A 21,968-nucleotide genomic window follows, 5' to 3' on the forward strand; every position below is an offset into this window, starting at 1 on the left:
ATGAGCCTGCTATTTCCCTCAGCCTTAACGAGTGTCATGTGAAGCGTGCCTGGAGGGTGGGGCCTGAGGAAGGCTTATAGGGTTTGAAAACAGAAGTGTCTCAATCGCTGGGTTAGTCTGACTATGATCGGATCTTTAAGATGCATGTATACACCTTAGTCTGACTGAAATCAGACCGGATCGGATTTCTCAAAGTCGAATTACACCACGTAGATTATTCGATTGAAAGTCGCATTACTCCTGCATGTATACGTTTCCAGCGGATCGGATCGGATTTTGCGTTCTGCGCAGGCGCGAGATTTTTCCCCGGGGGCGTGAGCCGGAAGTAGATGGACGGCGGCGGCTGCGTCTTTCCTCTGAAATAACCGCAAGAAAGAGCGCCATTGTGCATCTAGTCTGTGTAATTATCATGTACAACATATACAAAGTGTACAAAGATGTAGCTCCGTCTCGCTCTTCGTACGCCATCTCTCTTGAATGCTGAGGCAGCTGGTGATGTAAAGAGGTCAGCCGGAGGTGGCCTCGTTAACATTGGTTGAAATGGGTACAGCGCCACCTAGCGTACCGGGGTATGACATGCTTTTGGCAGTAATTCGATTTTCTCACCGGCATGTATACTCGGATAATTGCAGTTGTCCGACTGAGCAGCATAGTCGAACTATGGCTGTAATCTGACTAAGCTGTGCATGTAAACGCACTGAGTGTTGCCCCCCCCCCCCCCCCCCAAGTCATTAAGCCATGACATTATAAAAACAAGATTGTTTGGTCACAAATGATGGCCCTGTCCCAATGTTAGCATTAGAAGAAAGATTGGGATCCTGGGGTAACCAAAAATCTCAGCCCATCTGAACCGAGCCCGTAGCAGCAAGTTGTTCCTCATAGAACACTAGCTTAAAGCCTGGCAAGGAGGAGCAGCTGAATGCTCAAGATCACAAGATCATGTGATTTTGTGATGTTGAGAATAATGCTGCTTCACAAGGCACTTTTCCTGGACTTATGCAGGGATTCAATGTAATCTGTCCTGCCTTAAACATGTGGCTGCTTGGTGTAGGGGTTTAAAGGTACCAATGATGCAATGAAATACAAAGAAGTCCAGTTGGAGTAAACGTTCTGAAAAAAGTTGCCACGGCAGCAACTCTGTTGTCTGCTGTCTTCACAAGTGGTGGTGAACAGTAGAAACTTTCACTTTACAATGTGTGCTTGCACATATGTGGCTGGCCAGTCCAGCACCTTGCTAGATATTTTAGCATCTCAGAAATACTCGCCTGGTTCACCCTTTTTCTCCCCAGGGGACCTTGTGTTGTTTTGATGGAGCCCTCTGCATTTTCACCTGTGCTGCACCAATGAACTGGCTCCAATCAAGTCAATGGGAGGCGTCTTAATGCCACATGAGCCCTCGAGTCTCTTCACATCTTCCTTCCTCTCCAACCTTTAAACTAATATGAAAATCAGTGAGCTCAAGTTCTAAGCTTTTCCTCCAGGCGCAGTATATTCCCGGTTTGAGAGAGCTTCTCAAAGTAAATCCAGCCGAGGTGATCCTCGAGAAACTGCCAAGAAAACCTGCTCTGCAGCATGAATGACCAAAGGACACAGGAGTGAAACACAATGTTTCATGTGTGTTCACTCAGTTTGTCTTTATGTACCAGTTTAGAGTACACTACTGCATTACTGCAGAAAGCCTACAAGCTGGAAGAATGGAGTGTTTATCAGACACCAAAGGGAGTTCAGGAGGTGTGGTATTTAAATACACAGTCTGTGCAGAGCAGAAGAGTACCATGTTTTGGTCCACAAATGTTCAACAGGTAGGCTATTGTTCCAAGGCTGGATGAAGTTACTCAGGCAGAGATGATCACGGATGAGACAATATTGAAAAGTTGAATTTACACTATACTTTCAGTCCAGTTTGCAGAATTCCTTTCTCGCTCTGTCTTTCTCCCGTGAGTTCTCCTGGCAGGTGACCAGATGAAACGCAGCACTGCCCTGAAGGCTTTAGCATTGTCAGGAACATTAAGGATAGTTTAAGTACCCAAGTCAACAAAATATGTAACAAAGTCTTGTCATTTTTGGACATTTTGATACAGAAATGTTACATATGATATCATTAAGTGTTGCTTTTTTTTTTTAACCCCAGCTAACCACGTCAAGTTTAAATTAAGAGATTCATAAAATCCACATCCACAAAGCTTTTCATCCCCTGGTGGGAGTTTTCCTCCTCTCACCTGGATGAACGGTGCACCTCTTCAGCTATTGCTTTTATTAGTGACTGTCTAGTTTTGTGATACATTCAACTCAGTAATATCTAGTTCTGTTGGGCTCCTGGATGTTGCTATCATGCTGCTCTCCCATCCTCACAAGCTAGGAGGAGTGTTCAAAGGAGTGTGTCGTACTCATCTGGCTCAGTCCTGACCCTTTCTGACACTTTGTTTCTTTCTTTCTCTCTTCCCACTTCCTCCATCTGCCTCCTCACTTAATTATTAACAGATTCCGCTCAGACATCCTCAGATGTCAGATTGTTCAAACAACAGAAAGACAAGAAGATAAGAAGAATAACAATAGAAAATGATAATACACAGACACACAAGCCTGACTGAAAATCTGCAAGACAAACCGACAAGGCAGAAAACAGATATGGTGATGTTGGGCTAATGGGAGGCTCTGAACGATGGTGGGCCAACGGGCTGATCAAAGACATGTCTGGGAGAGCGGATGGAAGAATAGTGTGGCTTTAAATTAATAATCTGTTTGCCTGAAGGGAGGCAGATTGGTGCTTAGAAGAACAAAGAGTTTGGAGTTTGACCACAGAGGCTTCCTGTTTTCACTCGCGTCATGTTTCATTTGCACATACGCAAACAAAAAGACATTTTAGTCGCTAACCTGACCTCCAGTGACGTGAGAAACGCCCTCATTCATATAATGTTTTCATGTTAAATTTGTTCTTATTTTTGATGTTGTGATTTCTGTCTATTATTCCATGTGGCACGACTGAATTTAATATCACTTTTTGAGTTCTTATTATTTTGTCATTCTCTCTCCCTCCTTTGTTTCTAGCGTGAGTTGTGGAAAGCTTGTCCACCCTGACAAGCCCCTAGAGGCTCTCACCAGGTAATGATCGCTCACGTTGCAAGAGCTGCTTCGGCTTCAGCTTCACTTTCAGCCTTGATACTTGCTACTATAATACTATTTCCCATTCCACTAAGTCCCGCCCTTTCCTGTGTGCCCCATGGGACCTTATTTTGGGGAAAAAAATGTAGAGCAGTCCACGGTGTGAGGCGACTGTTTGATCCTGTTTGAATTGTGGCAAGAATCACACATACGATGTTTGTCAATGTAAAAGATAGTTTTTCTACATGAGAAAGTCACAGTTTGTCGTCAAGATAGTAAATGATCATGTAGTTTTATGTAAATCTGCTCACTGAACTACATCACCTTGCACAAAGTAGCATATAAAGAGATCTGGTCATATAGACAACTGCAGTTATGTGAAAGGTGGATTAGTCAGTTGTGTGAGCTGCTGATATACAGAACCACTCTACAAGGTGTTTTGGGTTTTGGTGAATGTCAAGCGAGACCATGTCACTAATAAGACTGTTGGCTGTGTAGCCTTTATAGATCTGCATTTCACATACTTGAGTAGTTTTATGACAAAGTGAGACTCTCTTAAGTGGAAAAAAATAATCGTGGCAAAATTCAAATGGGATCAAAACACGAGTCGCCGTCGACTGCTGTATATGTGTTTTCTCAAAGGGGAGGAGCTTGGCCTCTGTAACGGCGATGACTAAACCGCAAAGTGTTTGCTTGCTGCATGTGTTGTTAGCAGCGGGTAAGTTCGGACAACAGCTTCACATGTGAAGGAAACTGCTCCTCCACTCCCACTTCTGACAAGTTCAATAAGGAGATCAATGCAAACATCTGTTAGAAATAAGTTTGTGAAAACAGGGCGCTGTATTTAGTGGAGTATACCTCCACATCTGTTCATTCATACGTCCAGCTGCAGGTGTTGCTCTGTTCAGTCTGTAGCCAGTCACTGTTGGTTCTGTTGATAACCACTCGCAAAACCCATCCAGTGTAATTTAACAACAAGCCAAAAGAAACCCCTGTAAGTGAGCTTTAATGCATAGTACACCATCGAGGATTCTAACTCCAGAAAAGTTAAGGATATTCACTGCTCTTTTTGGAAGTAGTGGGTTAGCCTAACTGATAAAATCCTCATGCTATAATCCTTTCTTCTTGTAGGACTCTCCCCTTGTGTGGCAGATTATGTCTAGTTATATGCGCCTTCTCTGATAGATAGTAGCTTTACTTAAGTTCTTAATGTGAAATATGGGATTGCCCCCCGCACAGTGCATTTTTAATCATCACGAACAGCACTTCCTGTTGTAGCGCTCAGTCATTTGGGACTCAGCAGCAGCTGTTATGCTGGGACGTATTGCCAAATTATTCAAAGGGCCCCGCTTTACCACAAGCAATCACAGACAAATACGTGTAATAGGCAAAAACACAATGATTCAGATCTACAGAAGTTCAGATCAGCCTCAACATTAAAAGGACTTACAGATGAAGTGAATAACATTGATACATGCAGCGCCATGTTCTGCTGGACTTGGAGCTGGCCTGAGTTCCCCCTGCTTGCCTTTTAAGTGCTAAACTCGTTATATTTGTCCCTCACATATCTCTGTACTTGACGCCCAGAGACGATATTGATCTCCTCATGTGATTCTGTAAAACGGCGGACCAGTCAAGCTGTTCTGTTCGTTTGCGTCTAATCTCACTGGTGAAACCCCGCCGTGCTGGCAACGACGGGCCGTGACTAACACACTGATCATCCATCTTTGTCTTCGGCTGCATTCGTCTTTGATTCAAGGCTTCGCTCCTGTTTGAGAATCCCTTCTCTTCCTCTTGTTTCTCCTTCTAACACTAACTTTATTTCAGACTCTGCGTGAATTGCCTGACGAGCTGCGGTGCAACTCTAATGTAGAAATGATATTCCGGATGATTAATGTGAATGCCGTGAGTGGTGTCTACAGCGGCAGCGGCAGGGAAAGTTAAAGTTTCCTCTCTGAATAATAACCGTGTTGAATTTATGCGAACAAGCTCCTTTTTCTGTCGCCATCGGAATCAAATTACATCCTCCTTTCCCTCATAAGTGGTTTGTACTACCTCTGAAATGATGAAATGAAATCTGGTGTCAAGCTGCCGCTGTGACTACAAACACTCTCTTCCTGTGTTGAATGACAGGGTTTAAAGTTGATGCTTAGTATTTTCTCCCAAGCCAAAGCATTCAGCTGTGTCGTAGTGAGCTGCGCCTCACTGATCCAATCCAGAAACATTAAAGAAAGAGGATTCCATTACTGAGAAGTATACCTGAAGTCATTCTCACAGCCAAGTAAACATGATTCAGCAGAGAAATGAACACAAGTGGAGTCATTTAGCGATAGAGCCGACGTGATTGCTACCTCCTTATCTTGGTTTCTTTATGCCGTTGATCTAGTCAGGGACCCACAACATTTCTCACCATCAGCTTTCTCAGGACCCGTTTCCTCGTAGCATTTTTAGTCGGGCAGAAAGCGGCTGGCTGGGAGCTCAGGAGACACTGCACATGCGTCTGTATGATCAACAGTGCCCCCTTTGTGGTTTAATATCTGTTTTGAGTTTGACCTCGGGACATCCGAGCAGGGAGGATGTGGCTGATGACATCATCCATAGGAGACAAATACAGCGAATACTCAGTAGCTCGGTGGGTAGAGCAGGCGTCCGACGTACAGAGTTTTGTCCTCGCCGCAGCGGCCCTGGGTTCGAGTCCCGGCCCGGGCCCCTTCGCTGCGTGTCACTCCCCCTCTCTCTCAACCTGTTTCCTGTCCCGTCGTCAGCTGTACTGTCAATAAAGCCAAAAGGATAAGAATAAGAGTAATGGTGACGTCACCAGCTGCCACAGACGCTCGCTGCTCATTAGGAACAATTGAAAAAAGATGCTGGCGCTCTGAGGAAAACGCTATGTAGACACAGCTTTTGGAACTTTTGTTTTCCTTAATTGTTATCAAATCATAATCATTGACAATTGTGGAGACGAATTCAACGCAAGTACATGTTCCTGAGTCATACAGTATCCTTGATGGTTTGTCTTATCAGCTCACTTTATGAGCGATCACAGGGACAGCATGATGAAAATGTTGATTGAAAAGTGTTGGAGCTTCTTAAAAAAATGACGTTCACTGCCGTTTCTCATTCAAGCCGATCATATTTACTGATTTAAACATGGAAACACTGTTACAAGCAAGGAAAAACAACAACGGCGACATAAAAGTGCGCGGAGGAAAGAAACAGTTCTGTTACTTAGCAACAATAACATTCTTTTTTAGCAACTAACGTCTAAACGCTACACTGGCAGAAGACAACACAACACATTCTTCTTTCAAAATAAAAGCATTTGTTATTGTAACCTGTCATCCTATTTGTCAGAAACAATATTTACAACGATCAGCTCACTTTATGAGCGATCACAGGGACAGCATGATGAACTACTGAACAGACACACATGACGATACACTCATAATAAGACATAACAACAAGAAGCTGTGTGTCGTGTCCTACAACGCACACAAACAGAGACATTCTGCTCCCATCTCCAGGTCACACATTGGGGTTATCTGGCCTGTGTGTGACTCTGATGTTCAGTGTGAGTCACTGTGTTGTGCCGAGGTTGTGAGTGTTTGAACTTTTATGTAAGGCTAATAAATCTCAGGACAGTGTTCTTTCTAACTGAAGAGTTCAAGGCTGTTATCAAGTATCAAGTTTTTGTGTCATCAACCATTGTGCAGTTTAATTGCGCTGGAGGCGGAGAGCTGCAGCTGGGTGCTCTGTGAGTGTGTAGCTGAACCCTGATTCACACTGCTACGATGTGTTCCGGTAAAAATGGAATTCCAGACAGCCATCAGAGAATGAGTTGCTGAATGCCAGGTCTTTTAGTTTTAGTTGATTAGTTTATTATATCGAAGACAATCCCAGTTAATTAACTGCATCAACAACAGTAAAAAGGGGCAGCTTTAGCCAACATGGCTAATATCCTGCTGTAGTCCCCGGCCAGATGACAATAGGCACCCTAAAAAACAAAACAAAAGTGGAAGAAACTACCTCATCCACATTCAACTCCATCTCAACACCATCGTACAGTATTTGCCACTCACTGTTTCATAAAAAGTATACCCAAGTGTTATACTTAAGTAATAGATGTGGTGTTAGAATATTACTCTGATAAAAGTGAAAGTAACCCATATGAATATTACACAGTTCCTAAATTGTCTGATATTAGATGTACTTCAGTATCAAAAGTACTAGTAAAAGTAAGTGATATTATATATAATAATATATTTTTTTTGCCAATGAAATACATTAATTTTAGAATGTGCTGCTGCGGCTCCAATGCAACACTCTGCGAAGTAACTGGTGACCAGAGTTGTCAAATACATGCAGTGGAATAAAAAGCATAATATTTGGCTCCAAAATGAAGTGCAGTGGAAGTATACAGTAGCAAAAAACAGAAATACTCAAGAAAAGTACAAATACCTCAAAATTGTACTAGGTTGACTAGTTTAATTCCACCACAGTAGTTAGTAAATGAACTTGGCTCAGGTCAGATAATGTTAACAGCGGCTTGAACAGATTTCAGTACTCAGTACTATGTATATAGCTTTCTTTTAAATGCAAGGCTCAACTGCTTGGATGCTGTCTTTATTGCCATTGTCCGTTTCCAAACTGATATTTATTGTAATGACAGCATTGCAGTTACTTGTGTGATGTCACCACAATGAGAAATTCCCTTTGACTGAAGTCAGAAGTAAGATAGTAGAGAGAACAAAAAGTGGACGAGCTGAGTCATCAGTTCTATCACTCACATCGAGAGCAAATAAACACTGATGCTTACAGTGCAGAGGAATCCATCCTTCAAACACATGGCTCTTATTGCGTTCCAGAGCTCTGTGATCCTGCTTAGATGGCTGAGTAACAGCCTGCAAAGCCTCGCACTCACGTGACCAGTTTCATCAGCAAGTCGTCGCTGGGGAGGGAAGTAACAGAGCAGCTGAAGGACAGGGTCAATGGAGGAAAGGTTCATGAAGGCTAAGACAACCCTGTGACTGAAAGATGAAAAGGCAGACGAGATGAGACGCTGGGAAAGATTGGAAAGGGAGAAAGAAGGGAAAACTGTGTGTGTGTGTGTGTGTGTGTGTGTGTGTGCGTGTTAGTCACCCTGATTTGGATGTAGGGCTCTTGTTTCTAGAGGCGAGTATAGGCCTCCTCTCTTTCTCACAGTCCGCTGGCCGGCATTTCAGTGTCACCAACAGAGCCACCAAATTGGAGCAATTTCAGAACATCCGCCTCTGGCAACAATAGCTCCCTGTTTCCTAAGGGCTGAATGTCTTCACTTGGAGACGCTGAACACACATACACACACAATTGAGACTGATATATGTGAATGTTGCCAGCTCAGCTGAAAAATATTTCACAATGAGTGTATTCTGACTGACTGCTTGAGCTCAGCCAGTTAAATCAGTGAGGCTGGCAGGCTGCTGTGAGTGTTTGTGTCTCCATATTGTGGGTATCTCTGCAGTCAGTCACTGGCACTACTGTTGCGAACGCAGCATTAGCAACATGGCTAACATCAGCTGCCCGGCTACTGTCCAAAGAACAACTGCACGATTGAACAGTTTGAGCTAGAAACCCTGATGTCAGTGCTGGGACAACTCAGATAAAACAGCCAGTTGTATACAAAAGTAGGAATTTTGTTTCTTACTGATCTTAGCTTGTTTTTGCCTCCTCTATCAGCGGGCTTTTTCTTTTATAATGTAGTTTCCACAGTTATTCCAGTTGTTTCACCTTTAGCAGGGGATAGTGACCTTTTGCTTTGGTTGTGTAATGGGCAGGCTGAATCCACAAGATGTGAGAGTGTCGTATTCCTTTAGTTTAATCACAGCCCTAAAAAAAACACAACACTACATTTTTGTTTAACACCACAAATAAGTTTCTATCAAATACCGGTCGTCAGTCACATATCGTCCCAGTTCTTTTGCCTCCCTTCATCGGCTTCCAGTAAAGCACATAATCAATTTCACCATCTTGTTAATCACATATAAGGCTCTGCACTGTCTGGCACCTGCATACATAACAGAATAACTGAGCCCTTATTCAGTGGCCATCCTCTATGGTCATTTGATGCGCTGATCGGTGATTACGGTAGGGAACAGAACGACTATAGATATGTACTTTATATGACCCCACTTCAAAAAACACCTACTATCCCTTTAAGAGGCAGGGAAAACACTGGGTAATGATTCGGTGTTGGTGGGCTGGTATGTTATTTAGCTCATTTAACCCTGTGTTGCTCGTTCCTAAAACGTACAGCCAGTCTTGTGATGAACCGGTCGGAAGGTTCACTCACGTTGTCTGGGGTTAATGTTGGCAAATTAAAAACAAGAAGTTCCACCAAACCGACCCTTCCCACCCCCACCTCCGTATCATATCAAGCTAAAGTTAGCTAACTACCGACTAGGCTAACAGGATAATATTAGCTAATTGACAAGCACTTACTGGGCAGAATGGCTCTTCAAATGACAAACAAAGTTTGAAGTTGTCGCTTGGCTGTCCGAGATGTTTATGTCGCATCATGTCTTGCACTGTGCTGTGCGTCTTTTGCCGTCAAACGGTAATTCCGAAAGCCGAAGACGATGACTCTCGGCACCCCTCCCGCTGCCATGTTGATGCAGAGCTGATATAAGAGGGCGGGTTTCTCAAATAAACACATAAGGTACGTAGAGAGGGCATGATTGATTGACAAGGTAGTGATCCAATCATGACAACGCCATTCTCAGCCTGCGCTCCTACCGGGTAATCGATATATATATATTCTTTTTTTTAATGAATGTATTAATGTATATTCAAACTGAAATCATGAACTGAATAACACTCAAGTCATTCAAGTCATTGTGTCTCAAGTCAAGTCAAGTCCCGAGTCGTTAACTTCCAAGTCCGAGTCGAGTCTCAAGTCTTTTATTTTTTTCAAGTCAAGTCACAAGTCATCAAAACAGCGACTCGAGTCGACTCGAGTCGACTCGAGTCCAAGTCACAGTGATTCGAGTCCCCATCTCTGGTTATGCCTGTGCACTATAAATTACAATTTTAGGTCACTAGCAAATGTTTGTTTTACCTGACAGTGCCGTCTATCTTCAGTAATAACCAGAACTGTACAGTATGATCTCTGTAGAAATGTTGTTGTGTTCTAGATCACCAGCCAACAGACTGTTCAGCTCTACCCAGTGATTAAAAGAAAAAAAAAAACTTGTGTATTGAATGCCATCAACAATAGTAACAACATAGACAATGAGACTCATTGAGCTACTTTGCTTATATTCCGCTTACCTTGGGAGCAGCGATAAAGCTTTCACTCTGGTAGTTTTAATCAGACACAGTGACCTTGAACTTTCTTTTTCTCACATTAGCTGTTGTCCTTCCACTTGACTAGGAGCAAAAGCTTTGGGCTGAGCTCAATTTGTCAGACCAAGTTGGCAGGCCATTTAAATTGGCTGGATGTAGAGGCATATATCAGAGGTGACACCCGGAGAATAATAGCTGTGATTAATGCCACCAACTCTCTTCCCCCACTTTCTTACTTTCTTTATCTCTGTTTCTCCAGCTCTCATCGCTGTCGCTTCTCTCTGCTCACACTCATTCGAGCCACTCTACCCTTCCCCTCGCTCTCCTTCTCCCTCTCTTTAATGGCCCTAACAGAGAGAGTGTGTCATTAAGAGAGTGAAGATAGGGTCTGCTTGGTGAGATGGGTTGGCTTATTGGCCGACTGGATTGTCCTGGAGAAAGATTGTGTCTTGGAGATTAGCCACTTCTCTCCCTCCTGTTGGTTGCACAATTAGATACGAAACAACACATCCACCTGCTCATACTTAGCAATTATGACAACTGAATGAATCAATCCAAAGGCACAGTTATGCCCCCTGCCTTTGTAGTTCAGTCACAGTGGTTGCTACAACCACTGAGAACAGAGTGAGAACATTTCAACTATCCTTTTAGCAGTATTGTTAGATGATCTCTTCCATACAAACAGCAGGGATCCAATTCAGAATTCACCCAACTGGACACTCTCACTCCTCAACTGCCCCGTCGGGGTCTGTCATGAAGGGAATAAGTGACAATGTGGTGGAACCCAACGCCACAGAGAATATATTTGATGGCTAGATTCCACCAGATACGTGTCCGGTCCAGCTCCACTCCGTCACGGAAGCAGAGCTGATAGGTTTCACTCTGGTCTATGTGTTTACTTCCACTGGCTCCGCTGCGTTGTGTATCTACCCCATCCCAGCAATGGCTGTCAAGACCCTGCCGAAGGGTCAGGACCCTGCCAACAATTCAGCCGAATTCAGCACAGAGCAGACAGGAAGTCACACACCGAAACAACAAAATAACATCTGGTTGATTTTCAAAATTAAACACTCCATGTTGATGCCAGTACCACATCTATGGCGACAACGACGGTGGATGTTAATTGAATGATTTGAATACAAAAATGCAAAACTCGCTAAACTCATGAAATGAAATCACTGAAATTATGGCCATATCTGCCAGTTCTAACTTGAGTTGTTAGATTGCACGATATCTCACTGTCTTAATGTAAAGGTCAAATGTCTGACTGACTCCCTCTCTCTTTGTCTCTCTATGTCTCTCGCCCTGTGGCAGGCCGGCTCCTCAGGCTTCGTCAGAGCAGGGCAGCAGCAGTGACAAGAAGGAACGTCCCATGAGCACCATGAGCGAGGCATCAAACTACACAGGTGGCTCCGACTACAGCACCTTCCCTGGCAGCCCAGCCACCACCGTCACTACCGCCACCACCACCACCACCTCCACGTCATCTACACGGGTCAGTCTCTATTGAAACAAGCTTTGAATCTTAAGCTTACCTCTGGTAAGCAGGTTAATCAGTGTTCTATATTATTCTGTGTAAATTTTATACTATATTTCCTATGTCATTTCAGTTATGAACGCACTTATGTTACATGCACATGTTCAACCAATGGCGTGCGCAGACTTTTTGAAGGGCAGGGGCGAAAAGAAGGGCACTTTAGCGCGCGTTTTGGCTCCCAAGAGGGCACTTTAGCACGCGTTTTGGCTCCCAAGAGGGCACTTTAGCACGTGTTTTGGCTCCCAAGAGGACAGTTTATCATGTTCTAACCAGCCAAGGGGGCAGTTTAGTGTGTTTTGCTACCAAGAGGGCACTTTGGCATGCTTTTTTGGCTCTCAGGAGGGCACTTTAGCGCGCGTTTTGGCTCTCAGAAGGGCACTTTAGCGCATGTTTTGGCTCTCAGGAGGGCACTTTAGCGCGTGTTTTTCAACAATTGGGCCACGAGGGGGGGGGACTGCCCCCCCTGCCCCCCCCCCTTGCGCACATCACTGTGTTCAACACACATCAGCTTGATGTGTGTAAGAACACACTTATACACAACCCTTTTCCCTGACCACTTCTTCTGCATAAGCTATTTCTTCATTTACTGTCTTGAAGTTGAGCTGGGTGACATTTGCTTCTGCATATTTGTGAGTTATGCCCCCTACATGCAGCTAGTTACATGTTGCAAAAGCCAGCTCTGACTGAAAAGATCACCAGTATGTCCGAGTGAAACAGGAAGTGATCAGAAGGCTGACATAACAGGTGTAGCTACTGGCAAATGGGGCTTAACATTAGTCAGCTAACAGGACAGCTAACATTAAAATGGTGAGTTGTCACTGACTCCCAGTACTCAGTGACTGTCTTTTACCTTTCCTTTCAGGCTGGGGAAGCGAGGGTATAAAGGAGGATGGCTCAGCTGCATTAGCAGCAAGTGTATCATCTGCACGGGTCACGGCACTGTTAGATTGAACAGTGTGTCCCTATAAATGCTTAGTCAAGTTCACAAACACACACAACATAAATCTGCATGGCTGGATCAAATCAAAAGTTCTGTGCTTTCATGAATAAGTGATGCTCATACTGTTTGTACTTCTGCTTACACTGGCCAAAAGAAAGTATAACACTGCATATCTTCATGTATTCATGAGAAGGCATTATTTATAACCAAGCTGTACGGGTCCTGCTCCGTACCTTGCCTGAGAAGCATTCAGAAAAGAACATATAGACTGTCTAAGGAAGAAGATGCATTTTATGAATGAGGTCAAAACAGCCAAGAAGAAGCTGCGAATATTTTTAGGACATTTTCCAGTGTAAACATCTATGTTTTCCTTTCACTTAAAATTCCACACAGTGACAACATGCACACAAGTTCTGCCCGACAGTGCTTCCAGTGAAGGAGAATCTTATACTGTAATTTATTCAAAGATTATATATGAATCTCTCGATAGATGTTAGACCTTTCTCCTTCTTGGAAATTCCTGTGAATTAGCATGATGTCCTCCTCTTTGATGACTATAATAAGTCCATCTGTAGACGCACTCAATCTGTTGAAACTGTCGTGAATCCCAACTGTGCCCTTACGTCAGTGCAACAACATGATCGGCTGATATGCTCCCTGGTTCAGCTGTGGTAATGCGGATGGAGAAGTGTCGTACACCCACTCTGGCGTTACAGATCATTGTATCCAAATGCCTTAAGTGGTTTGTCTCCTCTCTTAAAACATCTCGGGGGTAACTCCCCGAACCATAATTATCTACAGTGAATTTCATGCCAATCCAGCCATTAGTTTCTAGAGTAAAAGCTTTAGAGGGAAGGTCGAGTGCTTAAAAAATGAAACGGTAATCCAGTGGGAAGTTGTCAGTAGACATTTAGATCTGATGATGGTGCCAGAGGGCAGCCAAGAAATGCAGGAAACATCACTCATATATGACAACTTATGGTTAGTGTTTCAATAGTAACATCATCTAATTTGTCTTTAATTTACACTCTAAGACCTCTTTGAGTCTTTCCTCTACTGACTGACATAAAAGAGATTTTCATGCTGCAGTGCCGAATTTCCAACTAAGTGAGCCATGATGTATGGGGGATGTGGAGTACGCTTTGTTTAATGAGCCGAATACATCTGTCTCTGTTGTTGCTTTTTATAGCAGCTGGAAGTGCTGCGTTTTCAGTATACAAGCCTTTTTACAGCCGGTCAGATTGTTGCATCGAGATCAGCGGAGAAAAGCTGATATATTTTCATTTTTTCTCTCTCTGCATCACTTCGGTTCTCCCTGCCCTGTCCTCTCTGCAGGAGATGAAAACACAAGCACCATATGGTCGCTTTGTGTTTTTCCTAGAGGTTTAAGACCTTGTTTGTTCGACTTAGAAATCCAAAAATGTACATACAATACCTGAGATATAAATGTTTATTCTGTATTCCTTTAACCTCAACATTTTCCGCCACTGTGTGTGTTTAACAGCCTTCCAGGTCCTCCAAAAAAGTTCACAACTTTGGAAAGAGGTCCAACTCGATCAAGAGGAACCCCAATGCCCCAGTGGTCAAGAGCAACTGGCTTTACAAACAGGTACTGATCTGGAGGAAGTCCAGTCGATGTAATGCTACGAGATGTGTTTGTGTGAGACTAAGAGAGGACAGATGGGAGACAGAACAGACATCAGAACAGTATTTTTGCATCTCCTTTTTTTGCCCCTCATCACAGATTCATCACATTTCTGAGAACCCTTTTTCAGAGCTGCGGTGTTTTAGACTTTTGAATTGTGCTTTTCTTCTGTGCCTACAGAGAGCCATTACTAAAGTATGAAGATCAGCTCACGGAATTTTAATAGCTACTGTACCTGCGGGATAATGATATTGCTAATGCAAACTGATTAGAAAAGTCTGCACAGCAACAGATACACATCACAGCTGAAAACCTTGGAAAATGGTTGGCAGCAATGGAAGATGAAGGTGTGGTGCACACTGCTATGGTCCTTCAGTTTCTTTTCAACTGAACTGAACAGTCCTCATTCCAATCTTTGATTTAAAATGCACCAAAACTTCTTGGTTTGGGTTCAGATCATGGTTTTGCTTAAATTAACTACTTACTGAAAATAGTCAACATTGACCCTTGGCCTCACATGGAACTCTGCTGCCTGGGTGAGAATCCCATGAATTACCCACCACGCTCATCCCTGACCCGCTCCCAATGCAGACATTCTGGCTCTTTGTACTGGTGTACTACCCTCACCCACTGACCTCTAGTGGAATGGTGGGTCTATTACACGCTTTGGCGTGAGACTGGGTTGTATCTTTGTCATTGGTTTGAAATAGAACTAGATAGTGGACTGAACGATCTTGGCCATTTAGTTCAATGACAGTGGCTAGCCTTGCACATAAACCAAAAACATTTTGCCCTTCACTTCCTGGATATGAAACCCACTGAATATGCACAATAGAGTCGCTGCTGCTCAGCCCAAAGACTTTACACTGTGATGACGTCATAGATTTCTAAATCGACCTAAATCGAAGTTGTTTGAACATAAAACCTCAACGGATCAAAAATTCATTATCAAAAAGGTCATTATTGACGTTGTTTGCAGTTCTTGGCGTCCCATCGACAGTTTAATAGACATCTCTTTTATAATGGTACTGTGTGGGGAATATGCATTTTGGGCCACAGGGGAACTTTTCACTGCAACACTGTGAGTGGCCGCTGGACAAAATTAGAAGCTGAGCGGCGCCCCAGTATCCAGGTCTATAATACAGTTATAATCTTTACACATATCTTACTAGCTAGATACATCATAAATATGGCCACAAAAATGATGACAGGTACCCCATGAGTGAGATGAAACAGCTAGATACTGTGTGACTCAGTTCATAAGTCGAGATGTAAAGTTGTGAAGGTTTTCTACTCCCACCAATTGCTACCAGTAAATAGAGAGTGGCTGACAGTGACACGGTGTCAGGCTGAGTGAGACTTCTCGTCCTTTGGGTTTCAACATCAGCTGTTTGTCGGGTTGGAGACACTGGATCCTGCTGCAGCTGGTCACGCTTGAGGAGATGGAAGGATCCTGACCCTGCTACGGGGCTTGACTGGATGTGAACTAGCCTAGCTTGATGCCCAGCTTGTTCTCTTATTATCTTTCCACCCACTCACTGCAGGTTGAGCAGTTTTCTCCACCCCACAGAGATCTGCTGTGGCTCAGTATTTCAGTTGCTGTGAGGACCTCTGACCATCCCTGAAGGACAGCCTCATCGAGTCCCATTCAGTTCAGCTTTCAGACCCCAGTTAGAGCCGCTGTCTGTGACCTCCCACTCAGCCCCAGCCTCACTCCTGCGCCGCAACTCACTGTATTTATGTCGAGACAAGGATCGATTCACTTCACACCTGCACTTGCCCACAGACCTGTCAGACAAGGTGCTCTCTAACAGAAGAAATATCACCAGTGTGTACCCCCAGCTCCTGACCTCAGGATCTGTGGCCAAACAAGACACATTGCAAACAGTGCTCCAGATCCGAGGGGGCAAAAATGTGTTTTTGTGGCTGCAGTCATTACAACGGCAGGGAGGGTGGAAGAAAAGTAACCGGAGCAGTAGTGTAGAGAACAAAGCACAGGCTTTCGCCCCGAGCACCATAGAGGCAAATTTGTCACTACGTTATGAAGAGATAAAACACAGCAATTTGTCTCAGAGGAGGAGATAGAAGCTGGTTAATAGAAGCAGCCGGAGGGAGAGACAGCGAGGGTGTCAAGAGGAGGGAAGAGAGGGGAGATCAAAAGAGAGGGACGTGTGTGTGTGTGCGTGCGTGCGTGCGTGCGTGCGTGAGCAGCGTAGAGGGGTTGTTTTCTGTAATGACTGACTGATGGTGTGTGACCTTTGACCCCTGCAGGACAGCACGGGTATGAAGCTGTGGAAGAAGAGGTGGTTTGTTCTGTCTGACATGTGCCTGTTCTACTACCGCGGTAAGCACAGACACACACACACACACACACACACACACACACACACACACACACACACAATGCAAGCTGTTTAATTAAATGTCTTGTCTAATCGAAAGCAATCCACAGTGAGAGCAGGAGGAGTTCATGTTTTGTTCAAGGACACTTGATCGAGTCAAGGAACATACCACTCATTTTAAAGTGATGGACTGTAGCTGAGTGTATTTCCTCGAGTAATGTACTTAAGTATAATTTTGTGGTACTTGTACTTTACTTAAGTGTTTCCATTTTTTTTCTACTTTGTACACATTGTTATTCAAATTAAGTGTTAGGCCTTTGAGGTGCTGGCAGTGTCGCCTGTCCATAGATGGTGGAACCAAATAAATGGTGGATGTGGTTAAAGGTAAATGTCTTGCCTGTAATCAGGAAGTTGTTTTCGAACCATCTAAAAACCAGAATGTTGAAAACACCAAAGCTGATGGCCAACTAGCTTGTTTATTGTGCCCATGCGGAAGAGAAAATAACTCTCCATACCAGCAGGTGGCAGTAGTCTGTATTCATCATTCAAAAAATGGAAGTTGGAGGGCTCAGGAATGCGGAGATACAAACCCTTCTTATGAGCACAACTTTCGCTAAGATAGCCAAGTTCAATCGAGCTTATGTCTGATAAAAAGTAACAAAAAGTTACTAGTGAAAAGGCAGAGTTGAAATATAAGGACAGACTGCACTGAATGGGTGAGATCATCCACTGACTCACTCAGCTGAACAGCCAATCAAAGAGACTTCTCAGGCTGAAGGGCTCCACTGGTGAAACTGCTTGCTCTGTCATCCATCAGACTAGTGCCAACTGTGCAGGACACACTGCAACAACTAGGACCACAGACGCTCACCGATGGTGTGTCAGAGCCCTCACATCAAGTCTTATTACAGCGTGTTATGGACACACTTTTTACCAACTGGAGTTTAAAAAGAAAACTATCATATTCAAACCCAAGTGAAAGAGCTACTTATTGGTAATAGGCCACATAGTGGCAAAATAAAGAGCGGCACTACTGACTTTTGAAAATCACACTTTACATTGTTTTTTCCCTTCATTTGTCACCAATCCGTATGTTATATTACCAAACTTCTCAGTTAAAATAAAATGATGCTCAAAGTCCTTTGAATATTTCCATATAGGAATGAAAGGTCTATTATCACTTAATCAAAAGCAGTGTAACAGGTAATATCAGGGGTCAGGAGTCCAAGTGTCCTCGCCAGTTAAAAGGAGTCGTCCTTGCCTTCACCCACAGTTGTGACTCCCACAGTGCAGCACCACTCATTTAGAACCTTACGTTCACAAAAGCTCATCTGTCCCTCCTACATGTCACCGAAAACCCTTGAGAGAGATTTTTCCATCTCCATAAATTGACAAATTAGTCGCTCCTAGAGCGCAATCAGCAGCTGCTTTCATGACAAACCCAAGGGAAAATTGGATGTTTATTGGCTTAGTCAGCCAGAGACGAGTGAGAGGAGGCATCCTCAGGAAGGACAATGACGTGCCTGGCTTTCCGATAATAACCTCTTCTTTTTCCATTTTTCTCCTGCCTGCTCTATCACTTTATTGAAAGTACCTTCTGTCGCTCAGGTTGGGAGGTGTTTGTAGAGCTTGGAGTCGTACTTTGTCAGAGCAGGGATGATAACACCATCCTCAGCAAGTGAGATGGAAAAGTAACACAGAATTAAAGTTAAGCATACATTAGATTGCATGTGTGAAAATGTTGATAATGATAATTCAACAAAAGTAAAGGATCACACTCTCATCAAACTGTAATAATCATTTTAGAATGTATGGTAAAATGGATTGCACTGAAGAAAAAGGATTATATTGTTCTTCTGTTATATATTATATAACAGACAATATTTAATACAGATACAGATGATTATAATATACATATTTAGGGTACTAAATAAAGTGTGCAAATATGTCACATTTATAACAAGGGTTATAAAGTGCACATACAATGAAGTTTGTCCCCAGTGCAAGAGTCGCTTCTTTTTGCACTTCAGAGGGGCCATCTGTCAATATACTCCACTTACATTATCAGCACAGTGTGAAGGTACAATATTGTTGGCATTATTTCAAAGGTGTCTGTGTGCTGTGTTGCCTTGTTGCTATGGAGTTAGCATGCTAACCAGCTAGCCCCGGCCTGTCCTATCTTGTAATACCAATTTGTACCTCAAGAGGTGATAGTCTGATTTATTATTATACAACACAGGTTTATATAACGCAATTAAAGTTTGCCAACTCTTTAATGCTAAACAATTACAGAACATATACAGTTATCTATTAGGGGTGGTGAAAAAAATCGATTATTGATTAATCGCGATTATAATATTGACGATTATGATTCGATTATTAAATTTCCAAAAATCGATTTAAAAAATAAATAAATAAATATTTTTTTTTTTAAAAATGGTTTTTTTTGGGGGGGGGAAATAGTAATTCCACTACATGGTCCACAGTCTGGAGCCAAGATATGTTATTCCATCCCGGAGCTTTTTCACACTTAAATCGATTCCAAATCTTTAAAAGGAGACAAAGCTTTCCGTGCAAGTGTCCCTCAACTCTGCTCACAGGGTAGCAATAACCTGAGATGCCTGGACATCCAGAGCTACAGTCTCATATGTGACCGTTACAGTTCATCATGTCAGCAGTTAATGGAAGCTAATGTCCTACGTACTTCAGACGAGAGCTATGGATGATAGCCAGACAAGCGCAAATATGTGTGAGTTTCTCAAAGCAATGGCAGACGAGTGGGGAACAGAGAAACACGGTTATCTATATAAAAAACAGACATGAACACGCAGTGCATCTGTCCTGTGACTGGACATTAGCCAGGAGCAGCCGTAAACCAAGCCGGATCAGAATGGCTCTTATTCCAACCTCCTTCCTCCCTGGGGTGTTCAGACTGGTCAGGATGGTCAACAGATGTTGTGGGTCATGATGGTCTCAAAGACCGCTGCTCTTAATCTAAAACACCCGTTCTCTCCAGTGATGATGACAGTATTTCTGCTATGGTCAGTACACGTTTCAGCAAAAGAGCTGAAAAAATGATGGTTAAAAAAAAACATTTTCCAGAATTTGGAGGAGTTACTGGCCTCTGCATTGTCATGTGTTCCTGTAGCCTTAGCAAAACGAAATCACCCCCATAGTTTTTTCTGGGAGAAGTTACAGCAATGATTTCACCTTCACACATCACAAAACACACTTGATTCAAACTAGACATAAACTAAATAAAAATCACCAAAACAGTCTTGACTCTCTTTCTATCTTCTGCCGCTCCATTTCTCTTCTATCACCCCCTCCTGTGTCTTCTCATCCTGGTCAGAGCCACTGTAAATCACCTCCATACTGTACTCTTCAGCTGACTTCTGTGCTGTCAGAAGCTGTGTTCAGTCCCAGTCTGCTGTCCAGCCATGCTCACCAAGAGGCAGCTAACTCAATTAGTCCGAGCCCGATTGTAACACAGGGAGTCTTCGTCATCTGAGTATGTAGTTCGGCTAGATATCAGTCAGCCAGTCAGGTGACTTGGCTCCATGGCTAACCGAGCTACTTGCTAACGGCGATAGTGGATTATGGTGAGCAGCAGTTAGCGGTGATGCTGCCCCCTATAGTTTTGGATCTATTTCTTACAAATGGTACCTTTAAATGTGTCTCTTAAAGACCTCTGTAGTCATTTGAGACATTTGTACAGTAATGTATCCTATTTTCTCCACACTGTGATTGTTTGTACATTTACGTATAAGCTGACACTCCCACTGGGCTGTTGCTCTTTTTAAAGATTAATAGACAAACATGGAATGATGATCGTCCGTCTGAATCAAACAGGATAATGAAGGGTGTGTGGATGTGGAAGTCAGTGGACCTGTACAGTCACCTGCAGAACACAACGGGCATAGTTTGAGTTTGTGGTTTTGTTCTTTCCTGTCCCCCTGGTATATTTCAACTGTGTCTAATCACCCATGGCTCCCCTGTTTGTTCTCTTCCTTGGCCCACCTTGTTTGGTTGCTTTATTTGGGGGATTTATCAGCTTAATTTCATTTAAAGCTCGCTTCTTGTTCCCCACATGCCGGCTTGTGTGTCTTGCCTTTGGGTCCCATTCTGCGTGAATTCTGACAACAGCAAGTGTCTTATGTCTGGAGTATCACTTATATAATAGAACAGATATTGTATGTGATGTAGATCGAGGCTCCAGGTGACATTAGGCGTCTGTAAGTCATTTGTGTGGATGGAGTCACGTCCTTGTGTTCATGCAGCCATACAGTCACTGCTAATGAAAGCATGAATAGAGGAACTGTATAATATAATTGTAAGTGCAGCCTGAATGCCATCCCTACCACAGGAGGAGTTTCTGCCATCTTTTCTTCAGACGCTGAGGGGGATCCATGGGTCAGATTTTTTGTGTGTGCCTATGCTGAAAAGAAGGATCTTTCCATACATCCTGAAACGTAAAAGAATAAGCACTTAATCAGGATGTAATCAAACAGTTATCATTCAATCAAACGTTCAGGTTAATCTAAGTAGTTACAGGTACGGTACGTGGGATGAAGACACGTGCGTGTGGTCACGAAGTCATCTGAACAAACATGCCTCCTCAAACCTCAGTGAACCCGGAGAAGCTTCTTAAAATGTCAGCCGTTGTAAAACAGCCTGAAAACACCCACTCACGCTGCAGTGTGTACCTACAGCCTCTCTCTGCATGCTAGCTTACTCGTTCCCTCTCTTTCTCGCTCATGTCCTCCGTGTGTGTGTTCTGTATCTCAATAATTCAGCAGTGGGGACGAGGCCGGAGGAGCTGCAGGGCTCACCGTGCAGGCTCTGCTAAACCAAACAGCAGTGCTGGCTGCAGGCACTGTAGGTTTTAGCTGCAGCTGGTGCACCACATGTGTTTCTGCCTGCTCTGTACTACCTTTAGTTTGTATTCGGAACACTCCTATCAGATCTGAATCAAGCTATACAGAAGTGATAGAATGATTCACGTCTGGGTTTCACATCTTTTGTGCTTTACAGCTGTTTGGCTTCTCACATGTGAAAGACATAATAGAGCCGTGCACAGAA

At 43.4% G+C, this 21,968-nt stretch overlaps 1 protein-coding gene across 22 annotated transcripts in view; it reads left to right on the forward strand.

Moving 5' to 3' along the window:
- The window catches only part of LOC115595208 (pleckstrin homology domain-containing family A member 5-like), a 234,431-nt gene that overhangs the window by 166,975 nt on the left and 45,488 nt on the right, over positions 1 to 21,968 (forward strand). For 13 of the 22 annotated variants that reach the window (XM_030439373.1, XM_030439372.1, XM_030439374.1 and 10 more), the window contains 4 exons: positions 3,049 to 3,102; positions 11,737 to 11,917; positions 14,404 to 14,508; positions 16,816 to 16,888. In XM_030439373.1, coding sequence (XP_030295233.1) covers positions 3,049 to 3,102; positions 11,737 to 11,917; positions 14,404 to 14,508; positions 16,816 to 16,888 — 413 coding nt within the window. Of the gene's footprint in view, positions 1 to 3,048; positions 3,103 to 11,717; positions 11,918 to 14,403; positions 14,509 to 16,815; positions 16,889 to 21,968 lie in introns of those variants that run through there. The other 9 variants (XM_030439375.1, XM_030439394.1, XM_030439392.1 and 6 more) reach the window with 3 other exon arrangements.

This window comes from Sparus aurata, chromosome 14 (genome assembly GCF_900880675.1).
Source record: "Sparus aurata chromosome 14, fSpaAur1.1, whole genome shotgun sequence".
In the NCBI taxonomy this organism is placed as follows: domain Eukaryota; kingdom Metazoa; phylum Chordata; class Actinopteri; order Spariformes; family Sparidae; genus Sparus; species Sparus aurata.